Genomic DNA, 18,630 nt, shown 5'->3' with positions numbered 1-18,630 from the left:
ACGTTTTGAACTTTCTGCAGAGTTTTGTCTGCAAATCAAAGTGACATATTTGGGGAAATAAATGGGTCATTTTGAGATACAACTGATAGGAAGATCCATTTTATTCTGTGTGAGTAATAAATATTAATGTTGATACAAAAGGATTTATGATGATGAAGATGCAACAGTCGGATGGTAGAGTTTTTATTTTCCAGCTGTTTTTAGCAGTCACATCTTAGTGATGCTAAGAGATCTTCATCAGCGCAGACAGAGCATCTGCTCAGCGTAGCACCAGATTAAATATCTGGATGTTTCTAAGACATCTGAATGCAGTTGACTAATTTTGCAGTAGCGCTGCAGACGCCATGACGACACAGCAGGAAATGGAAACATGTGGAAAAGTCAAAATACGGAGCTTCATCTGATTGTTTTAAAGAAAAATCCAGATCAGGTTCCTTTGAAACCTGATCTGGATTTTTCTTTTTTAATCATGACGGACACTTTGTGGAGTGTTTATCATATTTTCTCAATCAGAATCGTATTTTTTACATTTCTTCAATAAAACCGCCACTTTCAGAGCTCTTGTTAAAAATAATACACAAAATCACAAAATCTGACCAAGTTTCTCTAGTTTCCAGCAGAAATATCTTACAGACAAAACTAACTATTAAGTTAGCTTTCATAGGAGTTTATTTGAAGTCAATAATTCCTTTATAATGACAGAAAATGAAATTCAACATGGGAAAAATGTTGTGAAACAATTTACCAGTTTCTCTAATCTAAAGCATCCTCTGCATAAACTGAGCTTCATTCTTTCCAGTTTCCACGTCAGCTAGAGAGGCAGGACTCAGCTGGAGCTACTCACCCTGAACGTGTTCTGTGACCGGGCAGGAAGTCCGGAGACGTCCACCTGCGCCCGGTCGTCTGCGTGCGATCCGAAGCCGCGGACCAGCAGCATCGGCCCGCAGGACTCCACGTCCCGATGGGGAACCAGGTTCAGGTCCGGGTCCACGTGGAACCTGGGGTCTGACACTTCGAACGACACGTCCTCGTTCCCCGCGCAGTCATCGAACTCCACTGCAAGAAACGCACACACACACCACTGTGACTGTTCCAGCAAATTACAAACAACAGAACCGCAGCAAGAGCCATGACAGTCGCCGAGGTGCACAGCAGAACCTGTCAAACAACACATGAAGCAGGAAGCTGAGACATAAACACATCGCCGGAGGAAAAACACGCAGCGGAGCAAAGAGCAGCATGTTCACAGGGAACGTCAGCAGCCGAGGCTGTCTGGACGCATTAACGCCTCCGGCTCCCTGGGGGCGCTGTGGTAAGCACGACACACATATGGAGACCTTCGTCCTCGGCGCGGCCGTCGCAGGTAGATTCCCGGCCTGGTGATCTTTGCTGCATGTCTTCAATTTGTTCTCCATTCATGTTGAAGCAGATATAATCGGATGTAATGAAGCTCATCGCTGCTCAGAGCTAAAGGAGCATTTAGTAAGAAGGCCGTCCAGTTATCATAACTCATAAAAAGTTGTCCTTTAAAAGTGCGTTGCTCAAGTTGCTTTAGGATGAACTCTGATCTCTGCAGACTTGGCTTCGTACCAGCAAACATGTTGAAATATTAGCTTAATTATGCTGGTTTTTAATGATGTTTAACTTGCATAAAACTGAACTGAAACAGCTAGTTTAGATCACTGCGGTGGAACTGCTTTGTTTTTTCCAGCTCTCTCCGAAGAGCTCTCCTGTTTAGCATTTTTCTAAGGTCATTAATGTTTGGTTGTGCTTTTTGAATCAGATGGTCATGTTGATCTGTTGGTGTGATTTTATGCATCTGATTGTTTGAATAAATTCTGGCTGCTTGTGACTGTTGTTTTAATGGTTTGACCTTTGACCTTAATGGACCTGGAGAGACAAGTCAACAACCAGCAACAAGTCGAAACACATCAGAACGTCTGCAGAGTGTGAACAGGTCAAGGTTCAGCTCTGAGTTTGGAGAAAAACAGTCAATAATCATGAAGATGAAATCTGGTGAAAGCAACATTACGGTTTAGAAACAATTAACTATGATTTCTGTTTTATCAAAGGGCTAATTTACATTCAGTGGCGCTACAATGTTCAATAAATTACAACATCCAGCCTTCAGGAAATGAATGCTTTAATTAATGCAAGGTTTCTGTAGCATTGTGTCTGTAAGGGTGAGGTTGCTGACTGAAGCTTTGACATCATCACATTATTGTGATGTTTTCTGTGTTTCTGTGAGAGCTTAAAGTGGTTCTCTGCTCCGGCTGCGAACCGGAGAACCAGCTGAGCCCAAAGCTCCGGTCTCTGCCGGGTCTGTTGGAGACTTCCCGTCGTTCCGGTCCGGCGGATCGGCAGACGAGCGAGCAGGAACAGACTCAGCACAGAGCTGGTTATGAAACCGGCCAGAACCAGGCCGGCCTTCCTTCTCCTCCGCTGAGAACAAAGAGAAACTTTCCACAGGACAACAAGCTGCAACTACCCAGAACAACATCTCTTCACGTCGGATTTGAAAAACAAACTATCAGTCCTGTAGTTTTAAAACTGAGGAATATCTTCTCTATGCCGACACTACCATGCATATATTTACTTTAAATCACTCATATAGTGTTAATTACCTGCAGACAAAAGCAGCACAAACACCTTTATGTCCTCTAATAAAAGCAGGCCGTTTGTATGCGTTGGTGCTCGGAGCGACGCGCAGCAGCAGCCATCCATTAATGTAATTAATACTTTTCTCTCTGCTGCCTTCAGCAGCGAGTGTAACAGAACCAGTCCGTGGTCGGTCGTCCCTGACTCTGATCAATAGGCTGCGGTTTATCACAACGCTCATTTGATACACTTAACCTTTGTATCCGTTCAGTCTGGCTTCTATCGCCTCTTTGCAGACAAAATCTTTATTTACCATCGAGAGGAGGAGAGTATCAGAGAGAAGATGAGAAAGTGAAATGAATCAGAAAATGGCAGGATTAGTACGAGTCCAACAGGCAGCGAGGGAGGAAGTCAGCAGCTTCTGCAGGGAAACGCTGCGCTGTTGTGCAAACTCAACGCTCTCTTCTAAGCCAAAGCATGAAAGATGTGTTCATTTCCATGCCCATTACAAGCCCCATATTTATTTCAATAACATGGCTGACTCTTTGGAGGCTGCAAATTGCAGCACCAAACAGTGTCAGTGGCATTTCAAAGGCAGTCGAGTGTTTGATGATATTCTAATGCTGTCAGCTTTTGGGGATTTCTCTGAAAAAACTGAATTGACAGCACTGAAGTCAGACAACAATGACAGAATGTAAGTTACCCGACTTCAGCGCCGCTGCACAGCCACCACTCCTCCAGAACCAGCAGAACACAGATCAGGGGCGCCAACATCTCCACAGGAAGCACAGCTAAAGCTTAGCTTAATGTTTATATGAACTAAAACTCATGTGATCGACCATCAAGATATGAGAGAGCAGCCGAGGTTACACAACTCCGCAGGTACCTTATCAGGCCGAGCATGCTAACCGTGCTAAACTGTCCCTGGTTATCAGGCCTAGCTCATTTAGCAGTTAGCATGCTAACCGTGCTAAACTGTCCCTGGTTAACAGGCATAGCTCATTTAGCAGTTAGCATGCTAACCGTGCTAAACTGTCCCTGGTTATCAGGCCTAGCTCAGTTAGCAGTAGCATGCTAACCATGCTAAACTGTCCCTGGTTAACAGGCATAGCTCACTTAGCAGTTAGTATGCTAACTGTGCTAAACTGTCCCTGGTTATCAGCCCCAGCTCAGTTAGCAGTAGCATGCTAACCATGCTAAACTGTCCGTGGTTATCAGCCCTAGCTCAGTTAGCAGTAGCATGCTAACCATGCTAAACTGTCCCTGGTTATCAGCCCTAGCTCAGTTAGCAGTAGCATGCTAACCATGCTAAACTGTCCCTGGTTATCAGGCCTAGCTCAGTTAGCAGTAGCATGCTAACCATGCTAAACTGTCCCTGGTTATCAGGCCTAGCTCAGTTAGCAGTAGCATGCTAACCATGCTAAACTGTCCGTGGTTATCAGCCCTAGCTCAGTTAGCAGTAGCATGCTAACCATGCTAAACTGTCCCTGGTTATCAGCCCTAGCTCAGTTAGCAGTAGCATGCTAACCATGCTAAACTGTCCCTGGTTATCAGCCCTAGCTCAGTTAGCAGTAGCATGCTAACCATGCTAAACTGTCCCTGGTTATCAGCCCTAGCTCAGTTAGCAGTAAGTGAGGTTTGCTGGTCCAGTATGTCCAACTTCCTGTGATACGTTCAGCTGGTTTCTAACTGCTCTCTCGCGCCACACTGTGGCAGCCTGCAGGAACAGCTCACGTACCTCTGTAGACAATAATTTGCTTCTGTAACATTTGTTTTAAAGCACCAACCATTTTCCTCGGAGCTGATTGGTTGAAGCCCTAAGAGCAGAAATAATTCAGACTGTAGATTTTAGTTTCTGCATGTATTAATGCATGTTAAAGAATATGTAGAGTCTGAACTATATAGTTCTAATGGTTTCTATTGGTCTAAAGGGATTTCAGATTGCAGCTGATAGTGGGGAAAAAAAGCAAAACGCTTTTTAAATTTCATTTATTTAAGTTAGAGGGGCAAAGAACAGAGTCAGTTTGGTGACTTAAGATATTAATTTATACATTTAGACTTATTTTTAAAAAGTTAAGTCTTCAGTTTATTTTTATTAGACTAATTTATCTTTCATGATAACTAAATCCCTAAAAACACAATCATCAAAATGCAGTTGAATACATATTTTTGTGAACAGAGAATAAATTCCTGGTTGATAATGCTGAACTTTATGAGATTATTAAGCCGCTTCCAGCTTTTGTCCGTCACATAACTGAGATTTCTTTCCCTCCTGTCAGGCACTAAAGTTTTCCTTTGAGATGTTTTGAAGACTATTTTCTGCCTTGTAACAAAATGTCAAGCCTCATGATGGCAGAGATGTGAATCAGAGGAGTAATCTGAAGGTGGCAGAGCGGCTGAGAGCCGATCGCTGCAGAGTGTCTCCAGTAATCACCAGGCTGCTGCTGCTGTTGTTGCTGCAGCTGCTGCTGTTGTTGCTGCTGCTGGTGATGCTGCTGCTGTTGCTGCAGCTGCTGCTGTTGCTGCAGCGGCTGCTGTTGCTACAGCTGCTGCTGTTGCTGCAGCTGCTGCTGTTGCTGCAGCTGCTGTTGCTGCTGCTGGTGATGCTGCTGCTGCAGCTTCAGTTGCTGCAGCTGCTGCTGTTGTTGTTTGTTGACAGTTTGACCACTTATTTAAGAAAGTTAAATATGTCAAGCTGCTGCAAGGCGCCGGGTCAGAATGGAACCGGGTCATAATGGAACCGGGTCAGAATGGAACCGGGTCAGAATGGAAACGGGTCAGAATGGAACCGGGTCATAATGGAACCGGGTCAGAATGGAACCGGGTCAGAATGGAACCGGGTCAGAATGGAACCGGGTCAGAATGGAACTGGGTCAGAATGGAACCGGGTCAGAATGGAACCGGGTCAGAATGGAACCGGGTCAGAATGGAACCGGGTCAGAATGGAACCGGGTCAGAATGGAACCGGGTCAGAAGGCTACCGGGCAGCACAGCATCAGAATCCAACATGGCGGTTGAGTCGCATCAGATTAGATCATTTCTGCTTCATCATCAGAAAATCAACAAAACAAACTTTAATCTGAAGCTCTAAGAACGATTTAAATATTTTAGCATAAAAGTATAAAAACATGTTTCCATGAAAAGTGTTTACTGATGGAGCTTTTTATGTCTTCAAAGTAGATTGATCATAATGTTTGCATGATATTACAGAAACAGACTGAAGTTACTGAAGTTTCCATTTCACAGCCCTGAAGATGAAAACCTTCCTGACAAACATGTAGTTTCAACATGTCAGACAGAAAATCACAAAATCTCTCGAGATAAAACGTGAGTTCAGAGCAAACAAACATGGCCGACAGGAAGAAACAACGGAGAAGACGACAGGAATATCCAGAACTTGGCCTCAATCAGAGCGACTTGCAGTAGGAGGAACTGCAATCAGTGTGAAGCTGAATTAACTCCTTCAGAACCGGGTAACAGAACCAGCTGAGTTCTGCTGCTGAGCGTCTCCTCAGGGAGGTCGCTGACCTCCAGCGACCTCCATGTTGGGACGAGGCGCAGCGGCTTCCTGTCCAGGGCCTCTGTGGAACGGTTCTGATTGGCTGATGATAAAGGGTGATCATTTATATGCAGCAGATGAACTTTAGGTGTAAATTCTGCTATTTCATTCCAGCCGCGTGTTGCAGGAATCATATTCATCCTCAACAAAAGGAACAACAGGAACCAGAAGCTTATTAAATTTGATTCTGAATCTTTCCTTTGACATAATTGCAGCGTGTTGCTCTCCCGGCGGATGCGGAGATTCTGTTAATAATCAGCGGCGTTCATCAGGATGCAGATCCGGTCGGACTCTGCTCTGCTGCGTGCTGATTGGCTGCAGCCAGATGTCCCACAGACATATCCTCTAAAGATTTGACGCCTCTGAATGCGTTGGTTTGTTCTAGTGGACGTTCTGCGGCTTGCCTCTGATCCAAACTAGGAGGCTGAACCTATGAAGGCGATGCTCACAGCTCAGACGGATACCGACGGACGCGCCCTTTCATTCCTTGCAGTGTGGAAGCGTGTCTGATGCTGACAGCGACGGTAAACATCTGGCGTCTGCATGCATGCAGTGCATGCAGAGTCCCGCAGGCGCAGGCTTTGAAGTTCCCCGTCTTCACCTGTTTGAACTCGCTTCATTCCAAACACAAAAACAAAACGCATGGAAGCGTTCAGGGAGCCGCTGACGGACCGCCGTCTCTGAGATGTAACTCATAATAAAGCACAGTGACCTTTGGAAATGAGAAAGTCACAATTAACAGGTTCTGGTGGCAGAAAAGCAGCGAATGTGAAACACTGTGTGGTCCAAATCAACACATGAAGACACATTGTGTCTGTTCACAAACTGAAACTCAGTCTGAACGCCGACATTTGGTCTAAAGATCGATTTCTGAGCTATTGGGTTATAACAGCTCTGGACGTTTAGACTTCAGGGTTTTTGTGGAAAGGAGATGAAGATGACCAGACTGAGGAAGAGGAGAAAAATGGCTAAAACAGGTAAACACAACACCAGACCACACCGAGCCGCAGGAGAATCCAGAGCAGAGCAGAAGCGTCTAAATGTTTTACTGTTTAATGGAGAGCAAAGATGCTCCAAGTTTTGGAACTTTGGGTGGAATCGCCCTTTAGCTAGTTCAGGAGCTGCAATCAGAAGCCAACTTCATGGGCTAATGATGAAGTTGGCTTCTCTGACGTAGAGCGTCGCTGCAAAGACGCTCATGGTTAGCATTAGCGTCAAAAAATTCAACCAAATTACCTGTTTGCTACCATTTTCACTTCCAATTTGATTTAACTTTCCATTAGCTCATGCTAGCAGTATTAGCTCATGCTAATGCTGTTAGCTCATTATAATGCTGTTAGCTCCTGCTAATGCTGTTAGCTCCTGACTCCACCCCCTGTCTCCTCCTCCTGTCTCCTCCTGCTGTCTCCTCCTGCTGTCTCCTCCTCCTGTCTCCTCCTGCTGTCTCCTCCTTCTCCTGCTGTCTCCTCCTGCTGTCTCCTCCTGCTGTCTCCTCCTGCTGTCTCCTCCTGCTGTCTCCTCCTCCTGTCTCCTCCTGCTGTCTCCTCCTTCTCCTGCTGTCTCCTCCTGCTGTCTCCTCCTGCTGTCTCTCCTGCTGTCTCCTCCTCCTGTCTCCTCCTGCTGTCTCCTCCTCCTGTCTCCTCCTGCTGTCTCCTCCTGCTGTCTCCTCCTTCTCCTGCTGTCTCCTCCTGCTGTCTCCTCCTGCTGTCTCCTCCTCCTGTCCTCCTGCTGTCTCCTCCTCCTGTCTCCTCCTGCTGTCTCCTCCTGCTGTCCTCCTCCTGTCTCCTCCTGCTGTCTCCTCCTCCTCCTCCTGCTGTCTCCTCCTGCTGTCTCCTCCTCCTGTCTCCTCCTGCTGTCTCCTCCTGCTGTCTCCTCCTGCTGTCTCCTCCTTCTCCTGCTGTCTCCTCCTGTCGTCTCCTCCTGCTGTCTCCTCCTGCTGTCTCCTCCTCCTGTCTTCTCCTGCTGTCTCCTCCTCCTGTCTCCTCCTGCTGTCTCCTCCTCCTGTCTCCTCCTGCTGTCTCCTCCTGCTGTCTCCTCCTCCTGTCTCCTCCTGCTGTCTCCTCCTTCTCCTGCTGTCTCCTCCTGCTGTCTCCTCCTGCTGTCTCCTCCTCCTGTCTCCTCCTGCTGTCTCCTCCTCCTGTCTCCTCCTGCTGTCTCCTCCTGCTGTCTCCTCCTTCTCCTGCTGTCTCCTCCTGCTGTCTCCTCCTCCTGTCTCCTCCTGCTGTCTCCTCCTCCTGTCTCCTCCTGCTGTCTCCTCCTGCTGTCTCCTCCTCCTGTCTCCTCCTGCTGTCTCCTCCTCCTGTCTCCTCCTGCTGTCTCCTCCTGCTGTCTCCTCCTCCTGTCTCCTCCTGCTGTCTCCTCCTGCTGTCTCCTCCTTCTCCTGCTGTCTCCTCCTGTCGTCTTCTCCTGCTGTCTCCTCCTGCTGTCTCCTCCTCCTGTCTTCTCCTGCTGTCTCCTCCTGTCTCCTCCTGCTGTCTCCTCCTCCTGTCTCCTCCTGCTGTCTCCTCCTGCTGTCTCCTCCTGCTGTCTCCTCCTGCTGTCTCCTCCTGTCGTCTTCTCCTGCTGTCTCCTCCTGCTGTCTCCTCCTCCTGTCTTCTCCTGCTGTCTCCTCCTGCTGTCTCCTCCTCCTGTCTCCTCCTCCTGTCTCCTCCTGCTGTCTCCTCCTCCTCCTCCTGCTGTCTCCTCCTCCTGTCTCCTCCTGCTGTCTCCTCCTTCTCCTGCTGTCTCCTCCTGTCGTCTTCTCCTGCTGTCTCCTCCTCCTGCTGTCCTCCTCCTGTCTCCTCCTGTCGTCTCCTCCTGCTGTCTCCTCCTCCTGTCTCCTCCTGCTGTCTCCTCCTGCTGTCTCCTCCTCCTCCTGCTGTCTCCTCCTCCTGTCTCCTCCTGCCGTCTCCTCCTCCTCCTGTCTCCTCCTGCTGTCTCCTCCTGCTGTCTCCTCCTCCTCCTCCTGCTGTCTCCTCCTGCTGTCTCCTCCTTCTCCTGCTGTCTCCTCCTGTCGTCTTCTCCTGCTGTCTCCTCCTGCTGTCTCCTCCTCCTCCTCCTCCTCCTGCTGTCTCCTCCTCCTGTCTCCTCCTGCTGTCTCCTCCTCCTGTCTCCTCCTGTCGTCTCCTCCTGCTGTCTCCTCCTCCTGTCTCCTCCTGCTGTCTCCTCCTCCTCCTGCTGTCTCGTCCTCCTGTCTCCTCCTCCTGTCTCCTCCTGCTGTCTCCTCCTGTCGTCTTCTCCTGCTGTCTCCTCCTGCTGTCTCCTCCTTCTCCTGCTGTCCTCCTGCTGTCTCCTCCTGCTGTCTCCTCCTCCTGTCTCGTCCTCCTGTCTCGTCCTGCTGTCTCCTCCTCCTCCTGCTGTCTCCTCCTTCTCCTGCTGTCTCCTCCTGTCGTCTCCTCCTGCTGTCTCCTCCTGCTGTCTCCTCCTGCTGTCTCCTCCTCCTCTCCTCCTGTCTCCTCCTCCTGTCTCCTCCTGCTGTCTCCTCCTGCTGTCTCCTCCTTCTCCTGCTGTCTCCTCCTGCTGTCTCCTCCTGCTGTCTCCTCCTCCTGTCTCCTCCTGCTGTCTCCTCCTCCTGTCTCCTCCTGCTGTCTCCTCCTGCTGTCCTCCTCCTGTCTCCTCCTGCTGTCTCCTCCTCCTGTCTCCTCCTGCTGTCTCCTCCTGCTGTCTCCTCCTCCTGTCTCCTCCTGCTGTCTCCTCCTGCTGTCTCCTCCTGCTGTCTCCTCCTTCTCCTGCTGTCTCCTCCTGTCGTCTTCTCCTGCTGTCTCCTCCTGCTGTCTCCTCCTCCTGTCTTCTCCTGCTGTCTCCTCCTCCTGTCTCCTCCTGCTGTCTCCTCCTCCTGTCTCCTCCTGCTGTCTCCTCCTGCTGTCTCCTCCTCCTGTCTCCTCCTGCTGTCTCCTCCTTCTCCTGCTGTCTCTCCTGCTGTCTCCTCCTGCTGTCTCCTCCTGCTGTCTCCTCCTCCTGTCTCCTCCTGCTGTCTCCTCCTCCTGTCTCCTCCTGCTGTCTCCTCCTGCTGTCTCCTCCTTCTCCTGCTGTCTCCTCCTGCTGTCTCCTCCTGCTGTCTCCTCCTCCTGTCTCCTCCTGCTGTCTCCTCCTCCTGTCTCCTCCTGCTGTCTCCTCCTGCTGTCTCCTCCTCCTGTCTCCTCCTGCTGTCTCCTCCTCCTGTCTCCTCCTGCTGTCTCCTCCTGCTGTCTCCTCCTCCTGTCTCCTCCTGCTGTCTCCTCCTGCTGTCTCCTCCTGCTGTCTCCTCCTTCTCCTGCTGTCTCCTCCTGTCGTCTTCTCCTGCTGTCTCCTCCTGCTGTCTCCTCCTCCTGTCTTCTCCTGCTGTCTCCTCCTCCTGTCTCCTCCTGCTGTCTCCTCCTCCTGTCTCCTCCTGCTGTCTCCTCCTGCTGTCTCCTCCTGCTGTCTCCTCCTGCTGTCTCCTCCTTCTCCTGCTGTCTCCTCCTGTCGTCTTCTCCTGCTGTCTCCTCCTGCTGTCTCCTCCTCCTGTCTTCTCCTGCTGTCTCCTCCTCCTGTCTCCTCCTGCTGTCTCCTCCTCCTGTCTCCTCCTGCTGTCTCCTCCTCCTCCTCCTGCTGTCTCCTCCTGTCTCCTCCTGCTGTCTCCTCCTTCTCCTGCTGTCTCCTCCTGTCGTCTTCTCCTGCTGTCTCCTCCTCCTGCTGTCTCCTCCTCCTGTCTCCTCCTGTCGTCTTCTCCTGCTGTCTCCTCCTCCTGTCTCCTCCTGTCGTCTCCTCCTGCTGTCTCCTCCTCCTCCTGCTGTCTCCTCCTCCTGTCTCCTCCTGCCGTCTCCTCCTCCTCCTGTCTCCTCCTGCTGTCTCCTCCTGCTGTCTCCTCCTCCTCCTCCTGCTGTCTCCTCCTGCTGTCTCCTCCTTCTCCTGCTGTCTCCTCCTGTCGTCTTCTCCTGCTGTCTCCTCCTGCTGTCTCCTCCTCCTCCTGCTGTCTCCTCCTCCTGTCTCCTCCTGCTGTCTCCTCCTCCTGTCTCCTCCTGTCGTCTCCTCCTGCTGTCTCCTCCTGTCTCCTCCTGCTGTCTCCTCCTGCTGTCTCCTCCTCCTCCTGCTGTCTCGTCCTCCTGTCTCCTCCTCCTGTCTCCTCCTGCTGTCTCCTCCTGTCGTCTTCTCCTGCTGTCTCTCCTGCTGTCTCCTCCTTCTCCTGCTGTCTCCTCCTGTTGTCTTCTCCTGCTGTCTCCTCCTGCTGTCTCCTCCTCCTCGTCTCGTCCTGCTGTCTCCTCCTCCTCCTGCTGTCTCCTCCTTCTCCTGCTGTCTCCTCCTGTCGTCTCCTCCTGCTGTCTCCTCCTGCTGTCTCCTCCTGCTGTCTCCTCCTCCTGTCTCCTCCTGCTGTCTCCTCCTCCTGTCTCCTCCTGCTGTCTCCTCCTGCTGTCTCCTCCTTCTCCTGCTGTCTCCTCCTGCTGTCTCCTCCTCCTGTCTCCTCCTGCTGTCTCCTCCTCCTGTCTCCTCCTGCTGTCTCCTCCTGCTGTCTCCTCCTCCTGTCTCCTCCTGCTGTCTCCTCCTCCTGTCTCCTCCTGCTGTCTCCTCCTGCTGTCTCCTCCTCCTGTCTCCTCCTGCTGTCTCCTCCTGCTGTCTCCTCCTGCTGTCTCCTCCTTCTCCTGCTGTCTCCTCCTGTCGTCTTCTCCTGCTGTCTCCTCCTGCTGTCTCCTCCTCCTGTCTTCTCCTGCTGTCTCCTCCTCCTGTCTCCTCCTGCTGTTCTCCTCCTCCTGTCTCCTCCTGCTGTCTCCTCCTGCTGTCTCCTCCTCCTGTCTCCTCCTGCTGTCTCCTCCTTCTCCTGCTGTCTCTCCTGCTGTCTCTCCTGCTGTCTCCTCCTGCTGTCTCCTCCTGCTGTCTCCTCCTCCTGTCTCCTCCTGCTGTCTCCTCCTGCTGTCTCCCTCCTTCTCCTGCTGTCTCCTCCTGCTGTCTCCTCCTGCTGTCTCCTCCTGTCTCCTCCTGCTGTCTCTCCTCCTGTCTCCTCCTGCTGTCTCCTCCTGCTGTCTCCTCCTCCTGTCTCCTCCTGCTGTCTCCTCCTCCTGTCTCCTCCTGCTGTCTCCTCCTGCTGTCTCCTCCTCCTGTCTCCTCCTGCTGTCTCCTCCTGCTGTCTCCTCCTGCTGTCTCCTCCTTCTCCTGCTGTCTCCTCCTGTCGTCTTCTCCCTGCTGTCTCCTCCTGCTGTCTCCTCCTCCTGTCTTCTCCTGCTGTCTCCTCCTCCTGTCTCCTCCTGCTGTCTCCTCCTCCTGTCTCCTCCTGCTGTCTCCTCCTGCTGTCTCCTCCTGCTGTCTCCTCCTGCTGTCTCCTCCTTCTCCTGCTGTCTCCTCCTGTCGTCTTCTCCTGCTGTCTCCTCCTGCTGTCTCCTCCTCCTGTCTCCTCCTGCTGTCTCCTCCTCCTGTCCTCCTGCTGTCTCCTCCTCCTGTCTCCTCCTGCTGTCTCCTCCTCCTCCTCCTGCTGTCTCCTCCTCCTGTCTCCTCCTGCTGTCTCTCCTTCTCCTGCTGTCTCCTCCTGTCGTCTTCTCCTGCTGTCTCCTCCTCCTGCTGTCTCCCTCCTGTCTCCTCCTGTCGTCTCCTCCTGCTGTCTCCTCCTCCTGTCCTCCCTGCTGTCTCCTCCTGCTGTCTCCTCCTCCTCCTGCTGTCTCCTCCTCCTGTCTCCTCCTGCCGTCTCCTCCTCCTCCTGTCTCCTCCTGCTGTCTCCTCCTGCTGTCCTCCTCCTCCTCCTGCTGTCTCCTCCTGCTGTCTCCTCCTTCTCCTGCTGTCTCCTCCTGTCGTCTTCTCCTGCTGTCTCTCCTGCTGTCTCCTCCTCCTCCTCCTCCTCCTGCTGTCTCCTCCTCCTGTCTCCTCCTGCTGTCTCCTCCTCCTGTCTCCTCCTGTCGTCTCCTCCTGCTGTCTCCTCCTCCTGTCTCCTCCTGCTGTCTCCTCCTGCTGTCTCCTCCTCCTGCTGTCTCGTCCTCCTGTCTCCTCCTCCTGTCTCCTCCTGCTGTCTCCTCCTGTCGTCTTCTCCTGCTGTCTCCTCCTGCTGTCTCCTCCTTCTCCTGCTGTCTCCTCCTGTTGTCTTCTCCTGCTGTCTCCTCCTGCTGTCTCCTCCTCCTGTCTCGTCCTCCTGTCTCCTCCTCCTCCTCCTGCTGTCTCCTCCTTCTCCTGCTGTCTCCTCCTGTCGTCTCCTCCTGCTGTCTCCTCCTGCTGTCTCCTCCTGCTGTCTCCTCCTCCATTGTGCGTCCAGAAGTCCAGTTGAGTCCGGAGGGAGGAAACAACATTAAGGCAAACTGAGTGGAAGGAGATTGTTGAGTATTTTCCAGAGTTTCCCAGATGTTCGTCACCTTCATGATAATAAAGCTAATTTGTCTGAAGGAATGCAGCAGGCGGCCTTCACCCGGCCACGTTTTATTCTGATAATGATGTATTTTACTCAGGCTGGGAGATAAACCCAGCCGGCGGAGCGGCTGTGGTCTGAGCAGAACTCGACCCGATCCTTCAAACTGCAGCCCGTCTGCACTCACACACTGTTGTTCTGACACGAGCTGCATAAACAAACCAAACCATAATCAGTGTGATTGTTGAGTAATCGCATTATTACAAGGTCAAAGCTCTAGAGCCTCTAATTCATCCAAGGCCCTGAAACACTTCAGCCGTGCTTTGGTTGTTTTCAATGCCAAGGGTTGCAGAAGGAACACCGCTCTTTATTTTTCCAGGGTCAGAAGGTTAAAATAATTCTGTCAACACTTCTAAGATAGAAAAACAAAGCATGCGTTTTATCAGTGATCGGATCGGACCGGGCCGGATCTTAGTCCTGCTGAAGTCCAGCAGCATCTGAACCTGGACGTGAATGCTTGGAGAGATTTCTCTGGTCTCTGTTGCTTCAGGAAAACATGTTCATTTTTATCCTTGTGTTATAAAATGGGCTTTTTGTTTTCAACAAAGGAAAGTGTCTTTAATAATACATGAGCAGTGATGCTGCGCAGGAGGAGATGGCCGAGGTGAGCTGGGAGACGAAGGTGGAGGTGCAGAGCCGGCGGTTGGTTCGATGGAGGATTCACAGAATCCTGCACAGTTTAACTCTGCAACAGGAAACTGCTGCTGTATTTCTGAGTCTGTCTGGTTCAGAGACTCAGCTGCACTCACACAGCGGCTAAGAGTTAGCGTGCTAGCCTCCACTGCCTGAGCTGCATCCTGTCAGTTAAAGCCTGATAGACTTTAGATCCAGAGCTGCAGCTTTCACATGCTTCTTCCTCCACCTGGCAACCAGCAGTTCATCTGAGAGGCATTTCTTTAAAAGCTGCAGATCTCCATGTGAATGTGTGGGTTCTCTCTGGGTACTCCAGCAGGACTGGACCTGGAAGCTTCTGGTGGAAAATCTGCTGCAGTTTGTGCATCAGGAGATGAAGGATTTATATAAATCTCCAGAAAGCAAAAATCTTTTTCTAAAGATTGAAAGAAAAGGCTTTCAATCAAACAGCTCCACCATGGACACTCATTCAGGAAAGCATAAACCGATCAAACTCGGCGTCAAAAGGAAAATCACAGGCCGGCATAATTTCACACACATTCAGCAAAGACGTGGAGCGGCTGGGAGACTGATGGGCTTCCAGGCAGCCGGTGGAGGCAGGCCGGCCCGAGACTCCTGCCAGGTCACCCAGAGGTTCCCGGTACCGCCAGACCGGGCCGGGTTGGCCGAATGGGCCGGCCGCTGGGCTCAGCCAATGACAGCGCAGAAAACGGCCAATACTTCACTCTCTACCATCATTGTGATGTGATTCTTTGTGCGTGAATAAAAGCTTCTGTTTTTGTTCCGTCATGAGAAAATCGTTTACAGTGACTGGCTAGAGGTCGAGTTTATGAGCTGAAGTCTCACTGCATGCATGTGTGTCTCTGTGTGTGTCTGCGTGTGTGTGTGTGTGTCTCTGTGTGTGTGTGTGTGTGTCTCTGTGTGTGTGTGTGTGTGTCTCTGTGTGTGTGTGTGTGTGTGTGTGTGTGTGTGTGTGTGTGTGTGTGTGTGTGTGTGTGTGTGTGTGTGTGTGTCTCAGTGAGAGCTGTTTGTTATGGTTTTATTTATATCTGGCTTAATTTCACGTCATTAGAAACGTTTTTTTCATGAGCAGATCAACGATGGGCTGCAGCTGAAGTTCTGCTGGTTCTGGTTCTGGTTCCGAACCCGACCGGCCCTCTTTCTGCAGGGAGTTAGCATGCTCTCCCTGTAGATGGGGGTTCTCTCTGGGTACTTGGATCAATCAGCTTCAGCAGAAGGTTTAGAAACTTGATCCAGCTGCCTGCAGAGAGTGGAAGCCCGTCTGACGCGCCTGCAGAAACCCAAACACTCCTGAATAAATATTAATACGAGCAGCGGAAAAAGAGAACGAATCAGAAATCAGACACCGAAACGGAGGAATCCAGCACTGAACCAGGAGCAAAACCAGAGGCGGCGCCGTAAAGTTACATGAGAACCAGAGGAGTAATCAGAGTAAATGTAGAGTTGCTATGGCAACAAGCAACAGAGGGAGGAGACTAATGAACAGAGATCTGACAATGATCAAGAAAACCAGAACTAACAAGAACCCGAACACACGTAAATAACTGATATGGCAAGACATTAACAGCAATAATTAACAGAGCCATCATCTGAATATGGCAAGTCCTGTTGAGCATTAATAACAGGTATTACAAAGACAAAAACTCAACACCAGAATCATGACGATTCATCCACTTTATGCAACCAAACAGCCCACAGAATGATGCTGCCGCCACCGTGCTTTAACACCAACAAACCAGAAACACCACCAGCAGCAGCCAGTCACATTCACACACTTCTACACACACATTATGGCAGAAATGTCTCCTGAATGAGCAACAACACACACACACACACACACACACACCACACACACACCACACACACACACACACACACACACACACACACAGGGACATGAAGTGTGTGTGTGGCTTCCCTCTCAGTCGGGATGTGAAGCAGCAACACCGGCTGACCAGACATGAAGAAACGTGAGAATCAGAGCCTTTTTCCTCTGATAATCTGATCTGTGGTGCAGAAAGTCTGAATTAATGAGCTGCAGTCCTTCTGCAGAGAACCAATAATCACAAGCCAGATGAACCACAAGTTTACATACGCCCAGTAAAAACACACAACCACTTTTTCTTTCTCGCTTTCTGATGTTAAAACAAACCAAATTTCAAGTCAGAATCACCAAAATTATTGTAAACTTTTGATTTACACTGCATGGCTAAAAACTGGGAGTTTGAAATCATGTTTACTTTTATGTTTATGGTTCGCCCATGTTAAACAGCAGAGTTACCGTTCCTGTGGTTTCAGGGAGCAAAGCTCCAAAATGAGAAGAAACACTAATAATGAGACTCCAGCTGGGCTTCTGATGTTGACACTTTTCCTGCTGATTTTTCCTCTCACACACTTCTACACACACATTATGTGTTCCTTAAAATCGTTCCTCTGTGTGTCTGACCAGCAGGGCTCCTCAACTGCACAAATATGAGCCTGAGCAGCGAAACGCAGCCACACGATTCCTGTTCTTCAGCCCAAAGTAGAGGAGTCAAGCAGGTCTATTCCCCAAATGATGCCAGACTGAATACATAAAACTACGGGAGAACAAGGCCAGGACTAAGTCATGAATAGGAACTATGAGATGAAAGAGACGAGCATCAGGCCCAGATATAAACCTCTATATTCCACCAGAAGGCGAGAAATTCCCATCGCTGTCGAAAGCAGAGAACTCACAGTGAGGAGTGAGCAGGAAAACTCAGAGACGTTCTGCCACTTCAGCAGCGTGTTAACCACCGACTTCACATTTAAACTCCTGAATACTTCAAACACTTTAAGAATCAATAGCAATCAGACTGCAACGCAAAGCTGTCAGCCGCAATACAATAGAAAAAGCAAATAGTGAATAGAAAATCGAAGCCCGACTCCGAAATGTCAGGTTCAGCGTGAAAAAGCGTGACGGTACGACAACGATTTTACAATCTAAGAAAGACGCTGAATGTAGCAGAAAAGTTTAAAGGCAGAGGGATGAAATTATAACTTAGGCATGGATAATTACTGAATATCAGCAAACAGGAGTTTGATCTTTGCATTGAACAGCGACTTTGTGTTTTATGACGGGTATTTTTAAAACTGAAAGTTATTTATTTTCACCGTTTGGCGCCTCGGCATTTAATTCAGAGGACAAAACGATCAGCATCCAGAAACAGAAGCAACAGAAGAGTTTTGTCCTTTAGATGAGGCTGGAAGACGCTCTGCTGCAGATTTAAACCTCAAACACTCCATCCCTCCAGAACCAACGACTCTTTATGACTCTTCCTGTCTCAACTTCACGTTCAACAAACAGCTAAACAGTTAGCATGCTTGTGAACAAAAGATTTAGCTTTAAACTAGACAGTAAATATTTAACCAGCTTCAAGTTAAATATTGCGACTAATGAGCTTCAACTGCTGCTCATGTCATTCGTGTTAATATGAACGCAGACGTTCACCAGGGAATCTGCAGCAACAGGAACCGGCTGACTTTATATAGACCCAGCTTTTATTTTGATAGTCCTTTTCTGAATCAGCATGTTAGCTGAATATTTAGTATCAAACATTTATGTTACATGTGGAAAATGTTACGTTTATTTTCAGCCAAGAGCTTCAGACCAACTATAGGAGGAATAAAGATGTTAAAGTAAAGATGATGTAAACCTGATCAAACCTAATGCTAATGCTAATGCTAACGCTTTAACGTCCTGATGTCACTTTTTCCACCACATTTTAAAAATCTGCTCACATTTCATATATCAGCTGGATGGAAATGAATCTTCAGAAACTTTTGATTAAATCTTGTGGAGCTTCGATTCTTCCCTGCAGCGTCCGCTCTCGGGCTGGCCCACATCGAGCTGAAACCGGACCAGAGTTCTGATCGGGTTCTGACTTCCACATGTCGCCAGCTGTTACGGATCAGAACCAGCTGTGGCCTGCTGACACGCTGCATGCTGCCACCCACCGCATGCCTGCATGCCGCGGTGAAAACGGCCTGGCCTGTAATTACAGCCATTCGTCAGAAGCACACCTTGATTTATGCCCAAATTAAAAATACAGCAGAAAAGGCGCTGCCGGTCCTGGTACCGCCAGCGCCACAGAGTGATTAATGCGACGCCATTAGAGGCGTGCGAGTTCCGGATCGGAACCGGGCCGGGTCGGGAACAAGGAGAAGCGGCTCCTGCCTGCCCGACTCCGGATCACACAGGAAGTTCTGGGTGACGGACCAGGCCGGTTCCGCCACAGCAGAAGAGCTTTTTGATGCAAACCAGTGAATCAGAGCAATAATGTGAGAGAAGCAGGTCGTTCTCTTTTAGGACAAATGAGAAGTTCTTCAGAGATGGACCCAAAAACATGATGGATGCTGGTCATTACTTCACTTTCCACTGTAGCAGAAGGAGGATTGCTGCTTGTTTGTCTACAATAAAAGTGTAGCAATAATAAAGCAGGAATGTGTTTGCAGCAGAAGGAAGAAAAGATGTTTAGAA

The 18,630-nt window shown here is 50.0% G+C and overlaps 1 protein-coding gene across 1 annotated transcript in view; it reads right to left on the bottom strand.

Moving 5' to 3' along the window:
• cdh13 (cadherin 13, H-cadherin (heart)) overlaps positions 1 to 18,630 on the bottom strand; it is a 278,962-nt gene that overhangs the window by 177,078 nt on the left and 83,254 nt on the right. Inside the window, 1 exon segment of the mRNA XM_055040045.1 lies at positions 845 to 1,056. Within this exon segment, the coding sequence (XP_054896020.1) occupies positions 845 to 1,056 (212 nt within the window).

Source organism: Poeciliopsis prolifica, unplaced genomic scaffold (assembly GCF_027474105.1).
Source record: "Poeciliopsis prolifica strain line A6 unplaced genomic scaffold, Auburn_PproV2 SCAFFOLD001, whole genome shotgun sequence".
In the NCBI taxonomy this organism is placed as follows: domain Eukaryota; kingdom Metazoa; phylum Chordata; class Actinopteri; order Cyprinodontiformes; family Poeciliidae; genus Poeciliopsis; species Poeciliopsis prolifica.
The sequence above is the reverse complement of the archived record's forward strand: the minus strand, read 5'-3'. Positions and strand labels throughout refer to the sequence as shown.